This window comes from Bos javanicus, chromosome 18 (genome assembly GCF_032452875.1).
Source record: "Bos javanicus breed banteng chromosome 18, ARS-OSU_banteng_1.0, whole genome shotgun sequence".
In the NCBI taxonomy this organism is placed as follows: Eukaryota; Metazoa; Chordata; class Mammalia; order Artiodactyla; family Bovidae; genus Bos; species Bos javanicus.
The window spans coordinates 50,592,513-50,612,490 of NC_083885.1; the positions used below are offsets into that span (position 1 = coordinate 50,592,513).

The window sequence follows — 19,978 nt, forward strand, 5'->3', positions numbered from 1 at the left end:
ATGCCATTGCACATGGCTGTAGTTCTTTCATTCTCATTGCTATATAGTTTCCTCTGTGTGAAGATGCTATACTTTATCCATCTATTGATGGGAACCTGTTTTCCGGTGGACATATGTTCATATCTTATTGGACTGGAATTGCTGGGTCATTAGGTGGCTCACTAGTAAAGAATCCACCTGCCAGTTCAGAAGACCCAAGAGACATGAGTTTGATCCCTGGGTTGGGAAGATCCCCTGGAGAAGGAAATGGCAACCCACTCCAGTATTCCTGCCTGGAAAATACCAGGGACAGGGGAGCTGGGCAGGCTACGGTCCATGGGTCACAAAGAGTCAGACATGACTAAGTACACACACGCACACACAAGATATGTTCAGCTATAGAAGAAACTGCCCAGTTTTCCTAGTGGTTGAACCAATTTGAATGCTCATTCAGCCTAGTGGTTGAACCAATTTTAGATGTATGAGAGTTCCCCTGCTCCACATCCTTACCAGTACTTCCTGGTGGCTTCTTCTATCATTTAGCCATTCTGATGAGGGTGTATTGGTATCACATTGTGATTTTAATTTGCATTTGCCTGATGATTAGTTGGGTAATTTTTAAATGTTCATTGCTACCATGGATTTCCTCTTTTTGTGAAGTTTTGTTCAACTTTTCACTTGATTTTCTTTTCATATATATATATATGTATGTATACACACATATATATACACATATGTGTTACATATATGTATACACATATACAGATATTATATTCATAATATTATTTTAACAGTAAAATTCTCCAAGAACTAGAGGATTTTCCTATATAACCATAATACCAGTTTAACATTTCCCCAAGTATCAATTTAATATTGATAGAAAACTATCATCTAATTCATAGTTTGTATTCAAATTTCTCCCTTTGTCCCAATAACACACCTTGTCACCATCTGCTCTCCATCTGGGGTCACACTTTGTGTTTATTTGTCATGTTGCTCTAAGTAAGTAAGTGTTAGTTGCTCAGTTGTGTCTGACTCTGCAACCGCATGGACTGCAGCCCACCAGGCTCCTCTGTCATGAGATTTTCCAGGCAAGGATACTGGAGTAGGTTGCCATTTCCTTCTCCAGGGGATCTTCCCAACCCAGAGATCGAACCCAGGCCTCCTACATTGCAGGCAGATTCATGTTTCTTTGTGTGCGGGCTAAGTCGCTTCAGTCATGTCCGACTCTTCGCAACCCCACAGACTGTAGCCCGTCAGGCTCCTCTGTCTATGGAATTTTCCAGGCAAGAATACCAAAGTGGGTTGCCATGCCTTCCTCCAAGGGATGTTCCCGACTCAGGGACTGAACTGGAGCCTCTTATGTCTCCTGCATTGCTAAGTGGGTTCTTTACCACTAGTGCCACCTAGGAAGCCCGTCATGTTTCTTTGGTCACATTTAACCTAGAACAGGCTGCCGACTTTTAGATTTTTATGTTTTTGTTTTCATGACACTGACATTTTAAAAATATATATTTAATTTGGCTGCATTAGGTCTTAGCTGTGGCACGTAGGCTCTCTAGTTGTGGCACATGGGCTCCAGAGCGTGCAGGCTTCATAGTTGCAACTCACGAACTTAGTTAATCCTTGGCATCGTCCCCTGCATTGCAAGGTGGATTCTTAACCACTGGACCACCAAGGAAGGCCCAATACTGACATTTTTGAAGAGTTCAGATCAGCTACTTTATAAAGTGTCCCTCGATTTGGCTCTGCCCCATGTGTTCTCATGATTAGATTCAGATGATGCATTTTTGGCAGAAGCATCATAGAAATGATGTCATGTCCTTCCTTTTCAAGTACACATCAGTAGGCACACGAGGTTGATCAGCTCCAATACTGATGATGTTCACTTCCACCACCTGATTTAAGTGGTGTCTGCTGACGTTGTCCGTTAATACTGTTTTTCCCCTTTGTAATAAGTTATCTGTGGGGGGATCCTTTGAGACTAAATATATGTCCTGTTCCTTATCAAACTTTCACTCAGTGGCTTAGGCTTCTGTTAATAATCCTGGCTGGGATTTCATGTTCAGTATTTCAGGACCATCACAAAGCCCAAGAACCCTGGAAGGGGCAGGGAGACTGTACAAGGCTGATGGTGGCCAGAGAATGTAGTGAAGTGACTAAATCTCTAGGGTGCGGGACTTCCCTGGTGGTCCAGTGGTCAGGACTTCGCACTTCCACTGCAAGGGGTGCAGATTCTATCCACGGAATAAAATCCTGCATGCAGATGACCAAAAAAAAAAATCTCTAGGGTGGCCTAGGGGGTCAGGGGGCCCCATGTTGCTCAGGGATTCAGTAAAAATCAGTAAATTCAGCCTCAGTAAAATGTATTGATTCATCCTCAGTAAAAAAGGGAAGCTGGTAAGAATTCATGTGCCCATGCCACAAATAGGTATTGAAGGCCTGCTTTGCACCCAGGCACTGTTCTAGGCCCCGAGGCACAGCAGTGAACAAAAGAGAGCAAATCCCAGCTCAGCTGCAGCTGGCACTGAAGTGGGGGAATTCAAACTACAAACAGCCAAAGTATGTAGTATGTTTCACAGTGATAAGAGCAAGGTTAAGGAGATAATAAAGAATAACAGGTTATCTCTCCTGATAGAACAGTTCTGCTCCCTCTCCTCCTCTATCCTCCCGTGGGTCTCCCCGCCTGTTGTCAGCCAGAATATCTGACTGAGCCAAGTGCACTTCCAGACACCATCTGCTCTCCCTGGGAGTGGGGCCCGTGCCAACTCCAGCGTCTGGACTCTTGGCACAGAGCCCCAGAGCCCTGGAGCGAGAGAACTCTGGTCGGCCCCACATTAGGAAGGGAATCCTCCAGTTTGGCTGTCTGGGACTGGTGAGACGGAAGGCTTCCGAGAGACAGGGAAGCCAGTGCAAACTGGGTGGCCTCCTTGAAGGAGGTCAAGGCCTGTAGGGTGAGAAGAGTTCCTTCATCAAACTGAAGATGATGGCTACATTAATAAATAATTCTATTCCTAAGCAGTATTAAACACGTTCAGAGTGCCTAGTTTGGGGCAAATGCTGGACATGTGTTAATTTCACCTAATTGAAGTGCTTTATATATGTGATCACAATCTAAGAGACAGGGAGTACTTAATCCATTTTACACATGGAGAAATTGCAGTTCAAAAAGGTGATGCTATTATCCAGAGGTCACATAGCGAGTGCTTTGAAGAGCCTGGAAAGGAACTCAGGTCTGTGTGGGTCCAAACTGTAACTCATAACTACCGCCTGTACCACCTGATAACCAGCACACCATCCCTGGCCCACTCCCACCGCCGGCCCTTTCCCTGGAAGCCCCCACCTCACCTTCTGCCTCTGTTTTCACCCCTCTACGTGGGCCAGCAAGAAATACAGCCTTGGGTTAGAATCTGCCTGTGGGTCCTGGTACTAGTTGCTTACCTCGGACCAGTGAACTCACACACATCTCTCAGCCTCAGTTGCTTGATGTGCAGAATAGTGAGAGAGATCGAGAGGAATCCGTGAGATGATGAATGCAGGGCATCTAACGCAGGGGCAGGGCGTGGGTCACTACACCCACTGACCCTGCCGCACGCTCTTAGGCAAGCTCTAACTCTCGGCGCCTATTTCCTCCTGGGCACGACATGACCACCAGTGACAGTGCTTCTCAGGTCGTTCTCAGGAATAAACGTGTCCGTGTATATACATAACGTGTGTATGTAAAGCACTAAGAACCGTGCCCACAGTTAGCTGGGGTTGCTGCTTTGACTGTTGGGCAGCGGGGAGGGCGGTGGGCAGGAGGCGGGGCCAAGCCAAGAAGGCCCTGGAGAATCGGGGTGCTCCCTCCTCCGTCCTGCAGATTTAGGGTCTGGGTTCAGGGAATCAGGGCCCGCTGTTCTTAGAGACTCCCGCCCACTCCTCCACACCCGGGGTGGTAGGGGTCCGCGCCCGGCGCTGACGTCGGCCTTCAAGGCCCCATCCTCCGGCCTCCGCGGAGGGCGGAGCCCCGGAGCCCGTAGCCCCGCCCCCATCCCCGCCCCCGCGCGCTGCGGGCCCGGGGCGCTGAGAGGGGCACTGGGCTGAGCGCGGAAACCTTGAGCCAGCAGCCAGGCCTGGACCCTGGGGAGGGCGGGGCTCACTGAGTGCCCCCACCCTGGGCGGCAGGGTCGGGTCGGGTGTCTGTGCAGGGAACCCAGGAGGTCCTGGCCTATGGCTGTGGGCGGTGAGTGAGGGGCGCAGCTGCGGGCCGGGAGCACCGCTTTTACCCCAGGTCTTGGATTTAGGGACAGGGAGGCAAAACCTTGGCGAGGAAATCGGCTCAAGCCAGGTTTGGGCTGAGGGCGGGAGACTTGGGACCCTCCCTCTCCCCCCGGGCGATCGTGAGGGCCAGGAGAATATTCTCTATGGTTGAGTGGAGTGTGTGGTGGGTTGGTGGTGTTCTGGGGGAGGGGTGCAACGGTGGATTCTGGTCAAACAGGAGGTGTCTGGGGAGCAGGTGGGTGTGGGTCATGAATGTGGGTGGAGTAAGAGGGGTGTGTGGACCCTGGTGTTTGGGGCAGGTGTGCAGGGGAAGTGATGGAAACAGGAGAGTGTTCCATCTGCATGTGTGGGAAGCCTGTGCATATACCTACATCTGGGGAAATTCTGATGTTGAGGGGATTAGGATGAATGTACAAGGAGTTGTTTGGGGTGAGTGTGTAAGAAGGTTGCAGGCCTCAGAGGGGTGTTTTCTGGGAGCTCATGTTGTTTGGGGCAAACTGTCCCTTGGGACATGAGTGTGCACAGGTCGGGGTTGGGCTTGCCTGGTTGGGTATGTGTGGCAGGGGACTTGGGTATTGAGTATGCAGGCTTGTGGGGCACAGGGGGTGTGTGGACTAAGCGTCACTGGGGATGGCTGTGCGGGAGAGGGATGGGAGTATGAACTCAGGATAGGTGTGTAGTTCATGGGCCAAGTAAGTGTGTAAAGCATGGTTTGGAATAACTGTGGAACAGGTGTGTGGTTTTGCCCTGAGGAGAGAGAAGCCCAGAACTGAATGTTCAGATTCCTGAGTTTTTTTTTTTTTTTCTCCCCCACAACTTGGACCATCCTCTTTAACTCTTTTTTAAATTATTTATTTATTTGGCCATGCTGGGTCTTAGTTGCAGCACACGAGATCTTCAGTCTTCATTGAGGCATGTGGGACCTAGTTCCCTGATCAAGGACTGGACCTGGGCCCCCTGCATTGGGAGTGCAGAGTCTTAGCCACTGGACCACCAGAGAAGTCCCTTTTTAACTCTTTAGACCTCAGTTTTGCTTAAATGGGTCTTAGGATGGTTCAGTTACCTAGTCTCTGCCTGGAGTCTCTCCAAAGCCAGGAGTCAGGGGCGAGATGAAGGTGAGACTATTAACAGCCTGTCTTAAAAAAAAAAAAAACAAAAAAAAACAGCCTGTCTTGTTCTTTCCCCTTCCCCTAGGAAAGAGCCTTTCCCCAGCCATGGACAGCCCCAGTCTTCGAGAGCTCCAACAGCCCCTACTGGTGGGTGGAGAGCTTCCCATCCAGAAGTCCGGTGAGCCTGAGCTGGGGCCTCCCTTTCGAGAGACAGCCTTTGCGGAATCGCTGAAGGGTTGGCAGTTCCTGCCACCATCTCTTCCTTCTGTGAGTGCAGGACTAGGGGAGCCAGGGACCCCCGACTTTGAGGTAGGAGCAGCACCACTAAGGAAGGCACCCTAGTGGGAACTGGGGGAGGGGGCTGGCGGGAAGCCCAGCTGTGGCCAACATCCAGCAGGCTGGCAGAGGGAGTGCCCATCTTTGGCCTGGAGTCTCACTTCCCAACTGCATGCATGTTCCTGGGTTTCCAGTTGTGGTTTTTCCTGTTCTTCCTCTCCCCTGGTTTCTTTACCTTTTTCTCTCCAGATTCGTCTCTCATCTTTGTTCCTTTTGGCTCTTTCTTCCCAATCATTTCTGACCCCCTTGTTTTCTCTCTGTCTCTCTAAAGCTGATACATCTCTGCACCTCTCTCTTTTTTTCTCCCCTCCAGTTAATGTCATTTTTTATCATTTCTTATTCCGTGTCCATATTCTCAAGCTTGTCTTTTATTTGCAAAGCATGGTTTTCCTGTTGCTACTGCTGTTTAAGAAATCACCCAGAACTTGGTAGCTTAAAACAACAATCACTATCATGGCTCATGGTTTCCATGGGTTGGGAATTTGGGAAGGACTTGGGTGGTTCTGCCTCAGGGTCTTTCATGAGGTCAAGGCCAGCCAGTGGCCAGAACTGGAACAGTCAGGGTCTGAATCAGCAGGGGGGGTCTGGTTGGGTATCTCTCTCTTAATGTGGTCTCAGGGCTTCTGCAGGAGTCACCCCATGTGGGCTGGTTTGGGCTCATAGCACGTAAGCTTCAGGGCAGCACTCCGAATGTGCCTCCAGCCCTCCGGCAGGAGTGTTTCAACAAAGCTGAACCTGCCTCACCTTTTCTGACTTAGGCTTGTGAGTCGTGTGGTATTATTTCCACCACATTCTATCAATTACAGATGAATCATAGCCTGCCCAGACTCAAGGAAAGTGGACACAGACCTCACCCCTTGATGGGAAGATTATCAGTCACACTGTAAGAAGAGCCTGTGGGAGGGGAGAGGTGGTTATGGCCATTTTTAGAAACAGTCCGCCACACCGTGGCAGTAAGCTTCACTTCGACATGGTTATGTGTCTGGTAATTCCAGTATTTGAAGACTTTCAGGGCCTTATTATTTTGCTAGTTCTCCTCCATGGTTCCTGTGTACCTGGTTATCTTTGATGGCTTGTTGGTTATTGTATTTGAAAAATGGTTTTGAGGGTTAGAATCAAAGTACCTTGTCCAGAAAGGATTTGGGTCTGCTTCTGTCAACTGCCTAGGGGCACTGCCATTCAGAGATCATTTTTAATCTAGTTCAGGGTGTGAATGAAAGATTAATTTTTCCAGGATCGGGAAATGCCTGCTGGGCAGAAGGGACCTTCTCTGTTAAATTAATTTTGATTTTCACTTCAGTTTTGGCCTTACAGTAACTCCTTAAAGTCTTCTGAGCTATTTGATGCAAGATTAAATACATATATATATATATATACATTTCAACTGACTCATTGGAAAAGACCCAGATGCTGAGAAAGATTGAAGGCAGGAGGAGAAGGGGACGACAGAGGATGAGATGGTTGGAGGGCATCACTGACTTGACGGACATGAGTTTGAGCAAGCTCCAGGAGTTGGTGATGGACAGGGAAGCCTGGTGTGCTGCAGTCCATGGGGTCACAAAGAGTCAGACACAACTGAGCGACTGAACTGAACTGATATATATATATATATATATGTAAACCTAGAACCTGTGGTTTCAGCAGGCAGGTTTGTCCTAGTAATTCAGGCCACCAGAGCTCTCTCCTCTGATCTCCATCTTTTTTGCAGGTTCTGGTCCCCACTGGTTTCTGTGTCTACTTCAGGGGTTTATAACTCAGGGCTTATGAGCAGCTGTAATACCCACCCATGACTGGACCTGTGAACTTCTTGAAATTGCACTCATAGCTTTTGAGCGTGGGTGAGGTTTTTCTCAGGAGGCAGGGTCCAAAGCTTCCCCTCGGAGGCATCCAGGATATAGAGGGGTCAAGAGTCTATCTCTGGGAACATTTTTCTCTCTTGGTGTCTTTGGGGGCATGGGGAGCAGAGCAGTGGGGCAGGGACGGGGGATGGAGATGCCCACTCAGGCCGTCTCCTGCCCACAGGATGTCTCATCCAGTGACAGTGACTCGGACTGGGGCGGGGGCGGCCCCCTCCCCCAGCTGCTGCCCCACGACCACCTCGGCTTGGCTGTCTTTTCCATGCTGTGCTGCTTCTGGCCCTTGGGCATCGCCGCCTTCTGCCTGGCCCAGAAGGTCAGTCTCTGGGTGGGGTTGAGAGGGGACTGGATATAAGAGAGAAAATGGCATTTGACAGAAAACAAATGAGAGGAGCCCTGCTTGGGTGGGTTGGGGTGGGGGGTGGGAAGTGATGAAGAGGATTCACGTAGAAATATTCAGGAGTGAAGTGAGGCGTGTTTGTCACAGAGGGGAGTGCAGAGTGAGCTCCACTCCTAGGCCTGCCCCCCAGCCTCTGGTAAGGTGGTGGTCAAGCCACTTAACTTCCCTGTGCCTCATTTTCCTTATCTGTAAAATGGGGATGACTAATTCTTACCTCAGGGTCATTGTGAAGCTCAATGAGTTAGAACTGTGGCATATAGTAATATATGTCTATTTTTATTAGTCACCTAGTAAACCCAGTGCCCAGCTGTGCCTGACCCACAGTAGCTGCTCGCTGTTTTTGGAACATATGAATACAAGGGTGTGGGGGTGGGGGAGGGGTCGGGCTGCGGGAAGCAGGGTGGGATGAGGGGACGCCTGAGTCACCGCTGCCCAACGCCTCTACAGACCAACAAGGCTTGGGCCCAGGGGGACGTCCAGGGGGCAGGGGCCGCCTCCCGCCGAGCCTTCCTGCTGGGGGTCCTGGCCGTCGGGCTGGGCGTGTGCACATACGCGGCCGCCCTGGTGACCCTGGCTGCCTACCTCGCCTCCCGGGACCCGCCCTAGCTGCCCCTGCGGCCCCCGCTGTGAACCCAGAGGCCGGCCGCCCAGCGCGTCTGCGGTCGAGTGGAGAGTCCCGGCGGACGGGGCGGCAGCGGCAGCATCCAGAAACGGGAGTGGGCTGGGCCGCCCCCTCCCTCCCCGCCTTCCTGGAGGCCGCAGAGAGCGATTAAACACCAGACACTCTTGCCGCCAAACCTGTGTCTGTCTGAGTGTGTGGGCAGGTGGACAGGCGGGGCCAGAGTGACAGGCTGTCCCCCGGGGTGTTCCTGGACACCTCAGAGCCAGAGAAGGGAGAATCCATGGAGGCTCAGAGGGCTCCCAGATGGCAGAACATTCTCTCCAGAACATGGGTGGTCGGCAGGGAATTAGGGAAAGCGAGGTTCCAAGTCCTTCCTCCTCCGAGTTCACCGTGTAACCCTATGGTCTGAGCCTCACTTTGCCTCATCTGCAAAATGGGACTGATTTCCCCCACAGCTGGAGCAGTTGTAGAGACCAAATGAATCAGTCTACACAGCAGTCCCCTCCTGAGTTCCTTTAAAGCAGTGGCAGAAATCTAACTCTTTTACACAACAAAGGGGAGGAAAACTGAGAGAACTGGATTCAGGGTGTCAAGTGAAATGGTCTGGTCTCCCATCTCTTGGCTTCCACTGTGCAGGCTCCCCCTCCTGGGGGAGGAAAATGGGAGTGGGCAGCTCTGGTGCCACCAAGGTCTTTGCCAGGCACCCTATCACTGGCCCACCTGGGGTCCAAGGCAGCTGCATCCCACAGCCTGAGATTGGGACAGCTGGAGCCTCAAAGCATCAAAGTGCTAGCAGGCAAAATAGCCCTGTGCCTAATGTGCTTGTCAGATACATTAAATGGGGCCTGAGGGACTTCTCTGGTGGTCCAGTGGTTAAGACTCCACATGTCCAATGCAGGGAAGGACAGTGCCATCCCTGGTCGGGGAACTAAGATCCCACATGCCATGGCCAACCCCCCCAGGTTGGATATTATCAAGTAACAAAGTGAGAGCTGTTTAGTTTTCTTCACTCCACTTAATACCATCTTGGGGCTTCCCAGGTGGCGCTAGTGGTAAAGAACCTGCCTGCCAGTGCAGGAGATGGAAAAGATGTGTGTTTGATCCCTGGGTCAGGAAGATCCCCTGGAGGAGGGCATGACAACCCACTCCAGTATTCTTGCCTGGAGAACCCCATGGACAGAGGAGCCTGGTGGTCTACAGTCCATAGTTGCAGAGTGGCACACTACTGAAGCGACTTAGCATGCACAGGCACACTGCCATTTAATCCCGCAAGAAAACATTATTCACTGTCTATGCTCTCCTGACCATTTTCACGGAGCATCATTTCAAGCTATTTATGCATTTCCTTGGTTATCGGGGATAAAAATGACACCTGCCCAAAGGGGCAATTGTGTGAGTCAGTGCACCCATGTGAAGCTGCAGCAAAGGACCCCCTTCCCCAACATGTCATTTTTACCATAACCCCCCAAATGTCAGTGGCAGACAGGATCCAGCAGGCATGTGGCCCATCTGTGGGAATCAGTCAAATCAGAACCGAAAATATACCTGTTTCCAGAAGCCCCTTATGGGGTGCCACCACCCGACTTGAGAATCAACAGGCCTCGGCCACTTCCGTTCACTGTCAGGGACCTGAGGTCCAGAGTGTGCTGACTCTCTTGGGGTCTGAATAGTGGGGGCTCTGGGTCTGGATTCTGAAGAGGGACCCGTGTTCCACCACTAACTAGCTAGTGACCTCTGGCAGTTAACTGGCTCCTAAGTTTGTTTCCTGACCTTAAAATAGGGACCATAACAGCCCCACCTCAGGGGGTTGCTGGATAAAGGCAGTGCTCAGAGGCAGATTGCCCTCCAAGGCACACGAAGCCTATTGTCTCCCTGACCATCTCCTCCCTCCCTCCTGCCCTCCCTTCCTCTGCTCCAGGTGCACCAGCCATCTTGCTGGTTCTTGAACCTCTGCCTATCTCTGCCAAGGGGTCCTCCCCCACCACGTGTCCATGATTCCCTAAGCTCATCCCTGGCCTTCTCCTGGACTTCCCTCGGATGCCCCCTCCGCACGAAGGTATCCTCAAATGATGTACTGAATCTGTCCCCTTTCCCCGCCATGAACTCACCTAAACCCCCTTTAAAAAAGTTTTTTGTATTGTTTTATTTTTTAAATAGCATCCACCATCCAACACACACTACTGTTACTTGTCTATCACATCAACGTTCCTCGAACCTGAGCCTCATTCACTGCTGAGGCCTTGGCACCCAGCAGGGCTTGCACACTCTAACTGCAGTCCCGGCTTCATGGGGCTGTTAGAATGAGTAGCTTCATTCAGTGAATGCACTACCCTACCAGTGTCTTCCTGGAGTGGGGCGGGGTCTATGCCCGTCCCCCATGCCCAGGGGGCTGGCTATAGCCACTCTTTTCTCGGCAGGGCCGGCCTGCTGGCTTCTTTGACGCTGGAGGTGGCGGGAGGGGCGGCCTGCCCTGGCTTGCCTCAGCTCTTGGAGTAACGCCTCTGTAGCGATTCCCGGTAGAAGCGGAAGACGTGTGTGGAGGCAGTCTGGGCTGCAGCCAGGCACTGCTGGAGCTGGGAGGGGAGGGGGGCCGGTTAGTGCCGGGGGCCCCACCTGACTCCCAGAGCCCCCCAAACCTAACACCTCCCCTTTCACCGGGAGCCCCGCTCCCCAGGGGAGGGTGGTGGTGAGGGGGTTACTCCACATGCATTATCATCTTCCTCACTTCATGGTCTCCTTAGAGAAGGCTTCAGGGCTGATTAAACAGCTCCAGGCCCTCAGACCAACAGTGTCAGGCTTCCTGCCCCCAGAAGCATTCCCAGGCTCACCGAGCTCCAGACCCAGAGATTGGAATTTCAGACCCAGAGGCCCTGTGACTCCGAATACTCTTAATAGCCATGGAACTTGAGACCCCAAATCTTTACTGCCGTGTATACCTGGATTCACAGGAGGGCCAGGTGGTAAATGTTCTTGGTGACCATTTGGCCCAGCAGGTGCCAAACTCTGTTCAGACACCCCAAACTCCAGGGTGCACAGCTCTGAGCTGGAAGCTGGGAGGCTTCAAGTGCCCCGTGTTCTGATTTCCACCTGAGCCCCTCTTCTCAGGTGGAAATCTGGGTTTCCCTTTAAAATTCCCACAAAGGCTTCTATGGCCACAAACTTTAAAACCTCCTATTTACAGAAGGGGTGCAAGGAAGGGGTTCCCCTTAAGCCTCTTAGAATAGTGACCGGACCTCATGTCAGGGGGGTGGAAAAGGCCTGGTGTTCACCCCCAGTTATGCAGTGGTACCTCGGTGTCGGAGTAGAGCCCCTTGGTGGTGGACATCAGCAGCTTCCTTTCCACGCTGTCAAGGGCAAAGGTCAGGACTGCCCGGGCCTCCTAGGAACGAGAGGTACAAGGTGGAAGACCTGGAACCCTCCCCTCAGATACAATCTCAGCTGGCCCCAAAGCGGGTGTGTGTGTGGGGGTGGGGTGGGTGGGGGGGGGGTTGCTTTTCCTGCAGCCAGGCCCTCACGTAGCAAGTGTATTTTTTGAGGGGAGTCTACACATCACCCCCTCCCTAGGGAATCGCTCCCCACGTGATCCCACCACGTGGCTCTGACAGGGCTTCCAAAGCACAGTGTTCTGCCCCAGAGGGGCAGCCACGGTGATGGTCATCCCTCAGTGCCTCCCAGAGTGCTCTGCTCTCTGGGGCTGGAAGCCAGCAAGCTCTATTTCCCAGGTTCCCCTGCCAGTTTGGGTGTAGCGGGAATCTGGTGGGAGACAAGAGAGGAAGGAGAAAGCAGCATCTGGGTCCTCACAGGAGTTTGAGGCGTATCACCCACCACAGTCGTCATGGAGAAAGGGTGGCTGCGGACCTCAGCAGCCAGGCCAGAACCAGACTGTCTGTTTTCATCTAGATCTGACTGCTCCCATGTCCCCAACAGCGCCCAGCAGGAGCTGGCTTCAGGCTTCTCATCTCAGGGGGGGCCTCCCTTCTTCCCTTTTGCTTCTTCAGCTCTTCCATCACGGCTGTTGTGACCAGTTCCCTGCATTCAGTTCCACTTGCCCACCCCCCGTCTGAAGCTCTCAAGGGGTTTCTTTCTGCTTTCTTGACTGGATGTGACTGTCACAGTCCTGAGCAGATAACTGGGAATAACTGGAGCCTCAGCACACTGTGAACTTGAGCCACTGAAGAAGAAACTCTAAGTTTTTGCTTTTCTTTTTGAACCTCTTAAAATCAACTCCCTTGTCACTTTAGCGGGTTAGAGCTGGTACCAGCCAACTGTTTTGGAGAAGCGAGGCCCAGAGGAGGAGGAGAGGGAGGGTGCCTGTCCAGGGCCTTTCACCACCCCGCCCTTCATACTTACCTTTTCCTGTTTAGCAGTAGGGTCTAGCATGAGAGTCCCATCAGAGTCCAAAGCACAAGTGACCCCACAGAAGAGGGCCCGCATGGGCACACCAGCGTCCACCAGGGCCATGCAGGCGGCATTCAGGCAACAGGCCAGGAGCCACAGGCAGTGGTTAAGTTTCTTTTTTCATCTTTTGTTTTTCTTTGACCACACTATGTGGCTTGTGGCATCTTAGTTCCCCCACCAGCGACTGAACCCAGGCCCTCAGCAGTTACAGCGCAGAGTCCCAACCACTGGATCGCCAGTGGATGTTAAGAGTTTCTACTGAAAGTTGGTCAGCAGAACACATCCATGCCTCCGGTTCACCAGGCCAGTGCCGTGAACACCAGACATCTAATTGATCACAGAAAGGCAGAGTAATCCTGGGATCTAGTATCCTTGGGTTCCAAACCTGAACTGCCACCCTAAGCTGTGTGACCTTGAACAAGCTACTTACTCTCTCTGAGTCTCAGTCAGGGATCACAAGGATACTTAGCAGGTATGCACCTTCAGGGAAACAAAGGTGAGAAGCCTTTCAAGATAAAACAAGGAGGCAGTGGCAGAACCAGGCCCGGGGCTGGGGAATTGAGCAAGCAGTGCTAGCTGGCAACAGGCTAGCGGGATGACAGAGGGAGGAGTCAGTGTCCTCAGGGAGCCGGCAGTCCCAGGGAGAGGTGTGGCCCTGGCCCTGTGCAAGGTGAGCACAGGCCTGAGTCAGACAGCCAGCCCCAGCTCAGTTTCCTCAAGTCTCTCCTCCCCAGGGCCCAGCTTTACAGTCAGCCAGCCCCACCTCTGCCACTGACCCTCCATTATCTCCCATCTGTGAAGTGGGTTCACAGTGCTCCTCTTCCCCCATCTGTGAAGTTATCTGCCCAACGCAGGGCCACACACATCCACAAAGCTGTCTAGAAATGCCCATTTCTGGGCCTCTGCCTCTTGCACCCAACCGCAGCCACATTCCAAGGCTGAGCTGCCGAACCAAAGGCTCTGCCTGCTCGGGGCTCCTGCACTTGTTGAGCCTCAAATCCAAGCTCAGGGTCAGAAATGAGGTCAAAGCCATAGGCTCTGGAGTCAGATGGGCCTGTGTGTGAATTCAGCCTCTGCTGCCTTCCAGCTGTGTGACCTTGGGTAAGCGACCTCCCCTCTCTTGGCCTTGGTTTCCTCACCTGAAACATGAGACCAGGACCCAGCTGCTAGGGGCCTTGAGCTCTAGAACCACATGGCTTGGGCTTATGTCCTGGCACTGCCAGTTACTGGAAGTGTGAGTTGTCCGTGCTGTATAAATTGCCTGACACAGTAAACGCTCAAGCCGTGTTTGCTGTTCCTACAAGTTGACATCTGTCAAGCAGACTAGGAGAGGGTGTGTACATGGCCATCAACAAGGAGGGCAATCAGTGAGATTCTGGAGGACTTCCTGGAGGAAAGGATACAGAGCCAGCATCGCTGACGACCTGCAGTACCACAGTTATGGAGGTGCGGGGGTGCAGCGCTCCCAGCACCACCGCTTCGCATGTGTTTCTGATCAGCCGCTCCCGGCTCTTCTCCGCTACGCCTGCGGAAATCAGGGGTGGGTTTGGGCTGTCAGGCTCTTCCTGTCCAGCTGGCTCACCTGTCTCCATATGCCCCACCCAAGCCTCCAGAAAAGGGCCTGCAGTCTTGGCCCAGGAAGAATTTGCGGGAATGAGAGAGGAGTCCCAGTGGGAGGGAGGCAGGGCCTAATTGCCACCCACTTAATGCCTGCCACCTCCAGTGCCCACCAAGGGAGCCTCCCGGGGGAGGAGAACCTCAGAGCTCTCCCATGTCCAGTGCTGCTGTCCATTCCCATCCCACTGCACCCAGCCCTGGGGAGTGAGGGGGGCAGAGAGTAAAAGGGTGGAAAAACAGATTAATGGAAAGGAGGAGAGATAGAGCCAGGAAAGAAGGGGGGAGAGGGGAGAGAAGATGGAGAGAGAGAGGGAGAAAAGTGATAGAGACGTACAGGCAGAGAGCTGGAGAAGAAGAAACAGCTGAGGGGAGCTGAGAGGAGGAGTGGAGACCAGAAAGGGCAGTGACGGGGACACCGGGCGCAAGGAACAGTTACCAGGCAGTCCAGTCTTCGGCCTCAGGATCACTTCCAGCGTGGCCTTGTTGAAGATCTCTTTGCTGATCTTCACCTCGGCTGGCCCGTACACGCCGGCCAGGACAGAGGTATCCCCTGGGGAGAAAGCATGGGCGAGCTCACCTGCATGTTCCCTGCCTCTGGGGTCTGACATGACGCACTTAACATTGTGGGCCCTGAGCTGGGTGGCCAGGGGTCCCCACGTCACCCTCACTCTGGCCCACCCCTTGTTAGCAGTGATTCCTTAAGCATTTGCTTCATGTCTCTGCCTCTACTTCCTCATCTGTAAAATGAGGATGACTATAGTACGTTCCTGGGACTTCCCTGGTGGTCCACTGGCTAAGACTGAGCTCCCAGCACAGAGGGCCTGGGTGCAACCCCTGGTCAGGGAACTAGATCCCACACGCTACAGCTAAGAGTTTGCATGCTGGGACTAAGACCCGGTGCAGCCAAAAAAAAAAAAAAACCAACGCAAACACCTACAGGACATCTTTCACAGCTATGAGGATTAAATGAGATAAAAAGAGAAATACTTAGGATGCTGCCTGCTAAGTTGCTGAGTGCCCAAAGAACTTTAGCTACTATTAATAACTTTAACAGGAAGTTCTTCCTGAGTGCTAACCTTCCCCCTTCTTACTGCTGCTGGTCCCAACTTCTCCTTCCAAAGCTTCCCCCAGGCCAAGTTCTCTTCCCTCTGGCTCACATCCCCAGATTCTGCAGCAGTCAGGACACCTGAGAAAGGGATGAATATGTAGGGCTGGGTCCTGGCACCTGCTTATTTCCTCCTGGCTCTGTAATCTCAGCTGATTTTGCTTACTTCTCTGGGCCTCAGTCTTCCCATCAGCAAAATGGGTAGACTGGACTACAAGAGCAGCTTCCAAACATTCCTGATCATAATTCCCTGGAAGAAATACATTTTAGATTCAAATACAGTTCAGGACCCAAAACTCACACAAATCTGTGTGGATGTAAATGGAACGAACGCCTCCCAAAACAACTCTTACTGTTGCTGCTTTGACGTACTCGGATATTTTCTACTATATTTCAGTTACAAAGAACCACTGAAGGGGACTTGCCTGGTGGTCCAGTGGTTAAGAATCCACCTTCCAATGCAGGGGATGCCGGTTCGATCCCTGATCAGGGAACTAAGATTGCACATGCCATGGAGCAACTAAGCCCACGCACCACAACTAAAACCTGACCTGACCAAAGAACAGAAATAAAACGGAAACAAAAACAAAACCCACTAGTGAACACAGTAGTTCTCAACCCTGTATGCACACTGGGCTCACTGCAGAACTTTAAAAAGATCTAGATGCCCAGGCCCCTCCCCTAGAGAGCCTTAATCCCATTGCTGGGGGCTGGGGCTCAGGCACTGGGAGCCTCAGAGCTCCAACAGGCCATTCTAACGTGCAGCTGGACCTGCAACCTGCAGTGGGAAGACATGGAGCTCCAGCACGGTTTCAAAACACAGGCCTGCAACCAGAATCGCTACAGCAGATCATTTAAAAATACAGAGGGCTGGCATCCCTGGGTTGGGAAGATCCCCTGGAGGAGGAAATGGCAACCTGTTCTAGTATGCTTGCTGGGATAATCCCATGGGCAGAGAAGCCTGGCTGACACAACTGAGCGACTAAACAATCAGCACAAAGAGGGCTGGCCTTAGTTGGCATAGGTGGGTTCTGGGGCTTGGCATTTTTAACCTCACTGGAGAGTCTAGTGAGGGTTTGCAGAGGACCCTGCTCCAGGGTCCTGGGCTTTGGGGTTTTAGAACATACAAGGGGCTCAGTATTTCTTTCTTTTTTAGAACAAACAAGGGGCTCAGTATTTCTTAAATTCTAAGAACCTCCAGGCACCTGCACTGAGCAAGAGAGCTAAGCCTGGGGAGGTCCCAGGTAGAGGCTTTTTTGTTCTGGGGAAGGGGAGGAAGAGCTGCCATACAACTGAGGGACTCTCTTGGCTCCAGGAGAATGGACCCTGGAGGAGGAAATTATCCAAGCAGAACTAGATCCACAGTGGGGTCTTCCTTCCTGTTACTCCAAAGGCGCTGTCTGTGCTTCACCTGGGCACAAGACTGCCTCCCTTCTCATCTTGCTGAGGCCATGGTCTAGCAATTCCCTCCCCTCTGGACCCCACATCCATCTAACTCCTGGCCCATCTAGCTTATCCTCTTACAGCAAAGTTCCTGAAGAGCTGTCTCTGCTCACTGACTCTTTTCCTCCTTGACTCCACCCCTCCACCAGAACAGCTTTTTCTTTTTTAAATTTTACTTATTATTTTTGGCTGTGCGTTGGGTCTTCGTTGTGATGTGTAGGTTTCTTATTGCGCTGGCTTCTCTTGTTGGGGAGCACAGGCTCTAGGGTGTGTAGGCTCAAGTAGTTGTGATGCAAGGCATGTGGAAGCTTGCTGGACCAGGGATGGAACCCGTGTCCCCTGCACTGGGAGCTCAGAATCTTAACCAGGGAAGTCCCAGAGTGACTCTTGGCTGCACCACCTACAATAGACAACCAAGTTGTCAACCCACAGGTCTAGTCCATCCTCACATGATTCAGTCTCTCAGCCGGACCAAAACAGTTGGTTGGTCCTTACATTTCAAACACATTCTCTGGGCTCCAGGTCACTACCCTCTCTTGATTTTTCTCCTACCTTACTAGTTGCTCCTTCTCAATGTCTTTTCCTAGCTCCACCCAGGCTAGAAGGCACAGGGCTAAGTTCTAAGTTCTTCTCTTCTCCATCTATATTAATTTTCTTGGTGATTCCATCCAATCAGTAGCTTGAACTGCCATCTAGAGCCAAAGGACCCCCAAATTCCAGTCTTGTATGTCCGACTGCCGAATCCACACTGCCATGGGAAAGTCTATTAGGCACTGCAAATGTAATGTTTCCAACTGAACTCATTTTCTTCCAGCACGGCTGGTCTGGGTAAAAAACTTTAGTGTTATCCTTGACTCTGTCATACCCCCAAACCAAACTACCCGCGATTTGTTGGTTTTACCTTCCGACTCTCACCACCTGTCCTGCTCCCACTCTGGTCTGCGCCACCCTCCTTTCCTCCTTTCCCCCATGCCCTTTGCCATCAACACTGCAGCCAGAAAGTCTAAAATCTAGAAAAATATATTCCGAGCATGTCACATGGCTCCATTCTCAGTCACTAGACTTTATAGGAGGGGCAGGCCTCCTTACCTCCACCCCATCTCCTGTCACCTATGCAGGCACCCCTGTCCCCCTGACTGTTCTTCAAACACACCAGGCAAGTTTTGGCCTCAGGACCCTGTGGTTCCTAATGCTTTAAAAGCTTTCCTCTTAATCTCTTTAGGGTTTGCTCCCCCTGCAAAAAGCCAATTTTAGGGAAAAAAAAACTGCCTTAAAAATTTTTTATTTGGCTGCACTGGGTCTTCACTGCAACACTCGGGATCTTTAGTTGGGGCATGCGAACTCTTAGCTGCACCATGTGGGATCTAGTTCCCTGACCAAGGACTGAACCCAGGCCCCCTGCATTGGGAGCTCAGAGTCTTAGCCACTGGATCATCAGTAAAGTCCCATCTTTAAGTGTTTATTCAAAAGGTACCATCTCAGTTGATGCCTTTCCTGACCATCCTAATTAAGACTGCAACCCTCTCTGGCACACCCCATTCTACATCTTTACTGTATTTTTCTCCAGTTTTTTACTACATATTTTACTTATCTTTTGTCTGTCTCTCTTACTAGAATGTAAGAATGTCAAATCCGTTACAGCAGGGATTTTTAAAAAATTTATTTACTTATTCTCAGTGCCCAGAACAATACTAAGCAAAGGTACATGTTCAATGAAAGAATGAATGAAAGCAGGTTTTGTATTTGGGTTTCAGGTAATGCCCTAGAGCAGGGTCTGAAGCATTTATGGGGGTGACCCTTAGGCCTATCCCCAGAGGAATATTTCCCTCAGAGGGGTAAGGGAACTGAGTCTAGTTTCAGAGTTGTTTAGCTAGGAAAAGGGGATATTTCCCTAATAGGTAAGAACTACCCCAATCTTAGGGATATAGGGAGAGTTGTGTATCCCAGTCAAAGGGACATTTACCCAAGAGGTGGGGCTGGGGACATCACCATCAATCTGAGAAGTAACTATTTGGATAAAAGATCTGCCACCGGGCTAGGGAGTAAACCGGAAGTGGTGACAGTCCACTGGGCATTTATGCAAACAAACAGGTTTGCCTCAGCCTGGGATGTATGGACCCAGGGTGCGTGTGTGGGAAACCGGAGAGGAACCTAGTCAAGGGAGACCCCCGGGTAAGAAGATTTCCCCTATTCTGGAGTATTCATTCTTTAGAGGTGGTCTGCCGTCTCCCATTCTACGTACTTAACAATCTTCTCCTTGCTAGTCTGGAGGGAGAGATATATGTCTACCTGCGTATGCAGTAGTGTCCACCCCGGCAAGAACTGCACCAGTTCAAGAGAGATTTTTACCAGCTAGAGCAGTACACTGTAACCGCCCCCCCAAAATAATACAACCTAGTAGTTCCTACCTTGCAGGAAAGAGGCAGAGCCATCAGGCCGGGAAAGCAAGTTCTGTTCGCAGGCAAAGTGCCGGAGGCTACAGCCGGGGACCCTAGGGCCGGGCTCTGTCCCAGAATCAGCCCGGATCTTCGATTCAGTCTGCATTTCCCCCTCCATAGCCCCGGAGCCCACGTGCAGCCGGGGCTCGTTGCTTCCGCCCAGAAGCGCGCGCTTGCGTACGAGGTGCGTACAGAGTACGCACGCGCCGACCCGGGGGCTCCTAGAGGGGCGCCCGCACGTGGCTCGGCGTTTACTAACAATCTGGGCCCTCCCACTCCCGCTCGAAAGTCCAGGAAAGCCATTGGACAGAAGAGAAAGTGGGCGGGCCTTGGCATGAGCTCGTCCTACCCAAGGCCCCCGGCCTTGAAACCCTGAGGCGCTGGACGGATTGTCCTCTTCTTTGCCGGTTACAGG

At 51.8% G+C, this 19,978-nt stretch overlaps 2 protein-coding genes across 3 annotated transcripts; one reads left to right on the forward strand and one right to left on the reverse strand.

The window, feature by feature from the left end:
- Nucleotides 1-4,011: 4,011 nt before the first annotated feature.
- On the forward strand, nucleotides 4,012-8,728 carry TMEM91 (transmembrane protein 91). Of its 2 annotated transcripts, none has more exons than XM_061388377.1 (4): nucleotides 4,012-4,201; nucleotides 5,434-5,657; nucleotides 7,707-7,856; nucleotides 8,388-8,728. In XM_061388377.1, the coding sequence occupies exons 1-4, from the start codon at nucleotides 4,189-4,191 to the stop codon at nucleotides 8,544-8,546; spliced, it is 546 nt and encodes a 181-aa protein (XP_061244361.1). In that variant the 5' UTR covers nucleotides 4,012-4,188; the 3' UTR covers nucleotides 8,547-8,728. The 2 variants fall into 2 exon arrangements, with proteins under 2 accessions (XP_061244361.1, XP_061244362.1); XM_061388378.1 differs by having other exon boundaries at nucleotides 5,434-5,615.
- A 1,952-nt stretch (nucleotides 8,729-10,680) lies between these two features.
- Nucleotides 10,681-19,816, reverse strand: EXOSC5 (exosome component 5). Its single transcript, XM_061388376.1, has 6 exons — nucleotides 19,534-19,816; nucleotides 15,014-15,127; nucleotides 14,364-14,485; nucleotides 12,913-13,053; nucleotides 11,852-11,941; nucleotides 10,681-11,135 (listed from the first exon to the last, which is right to left on the reverse strand). Exons 1-6 carry the CDS (start codon nucleotides 19,679-19,681, stop codon nucleotides 11,043-11,045), a joined length of 708 nt encoding a protein of 235 aa, XP_061244360.1. The 5' UTR covers nucleotides 19,682-19,816; the 3' UTR covers nucleotides 10,681-11,042.
- Nucleotides 19,817-19,978: the final 162 nt, after the last annotated feature.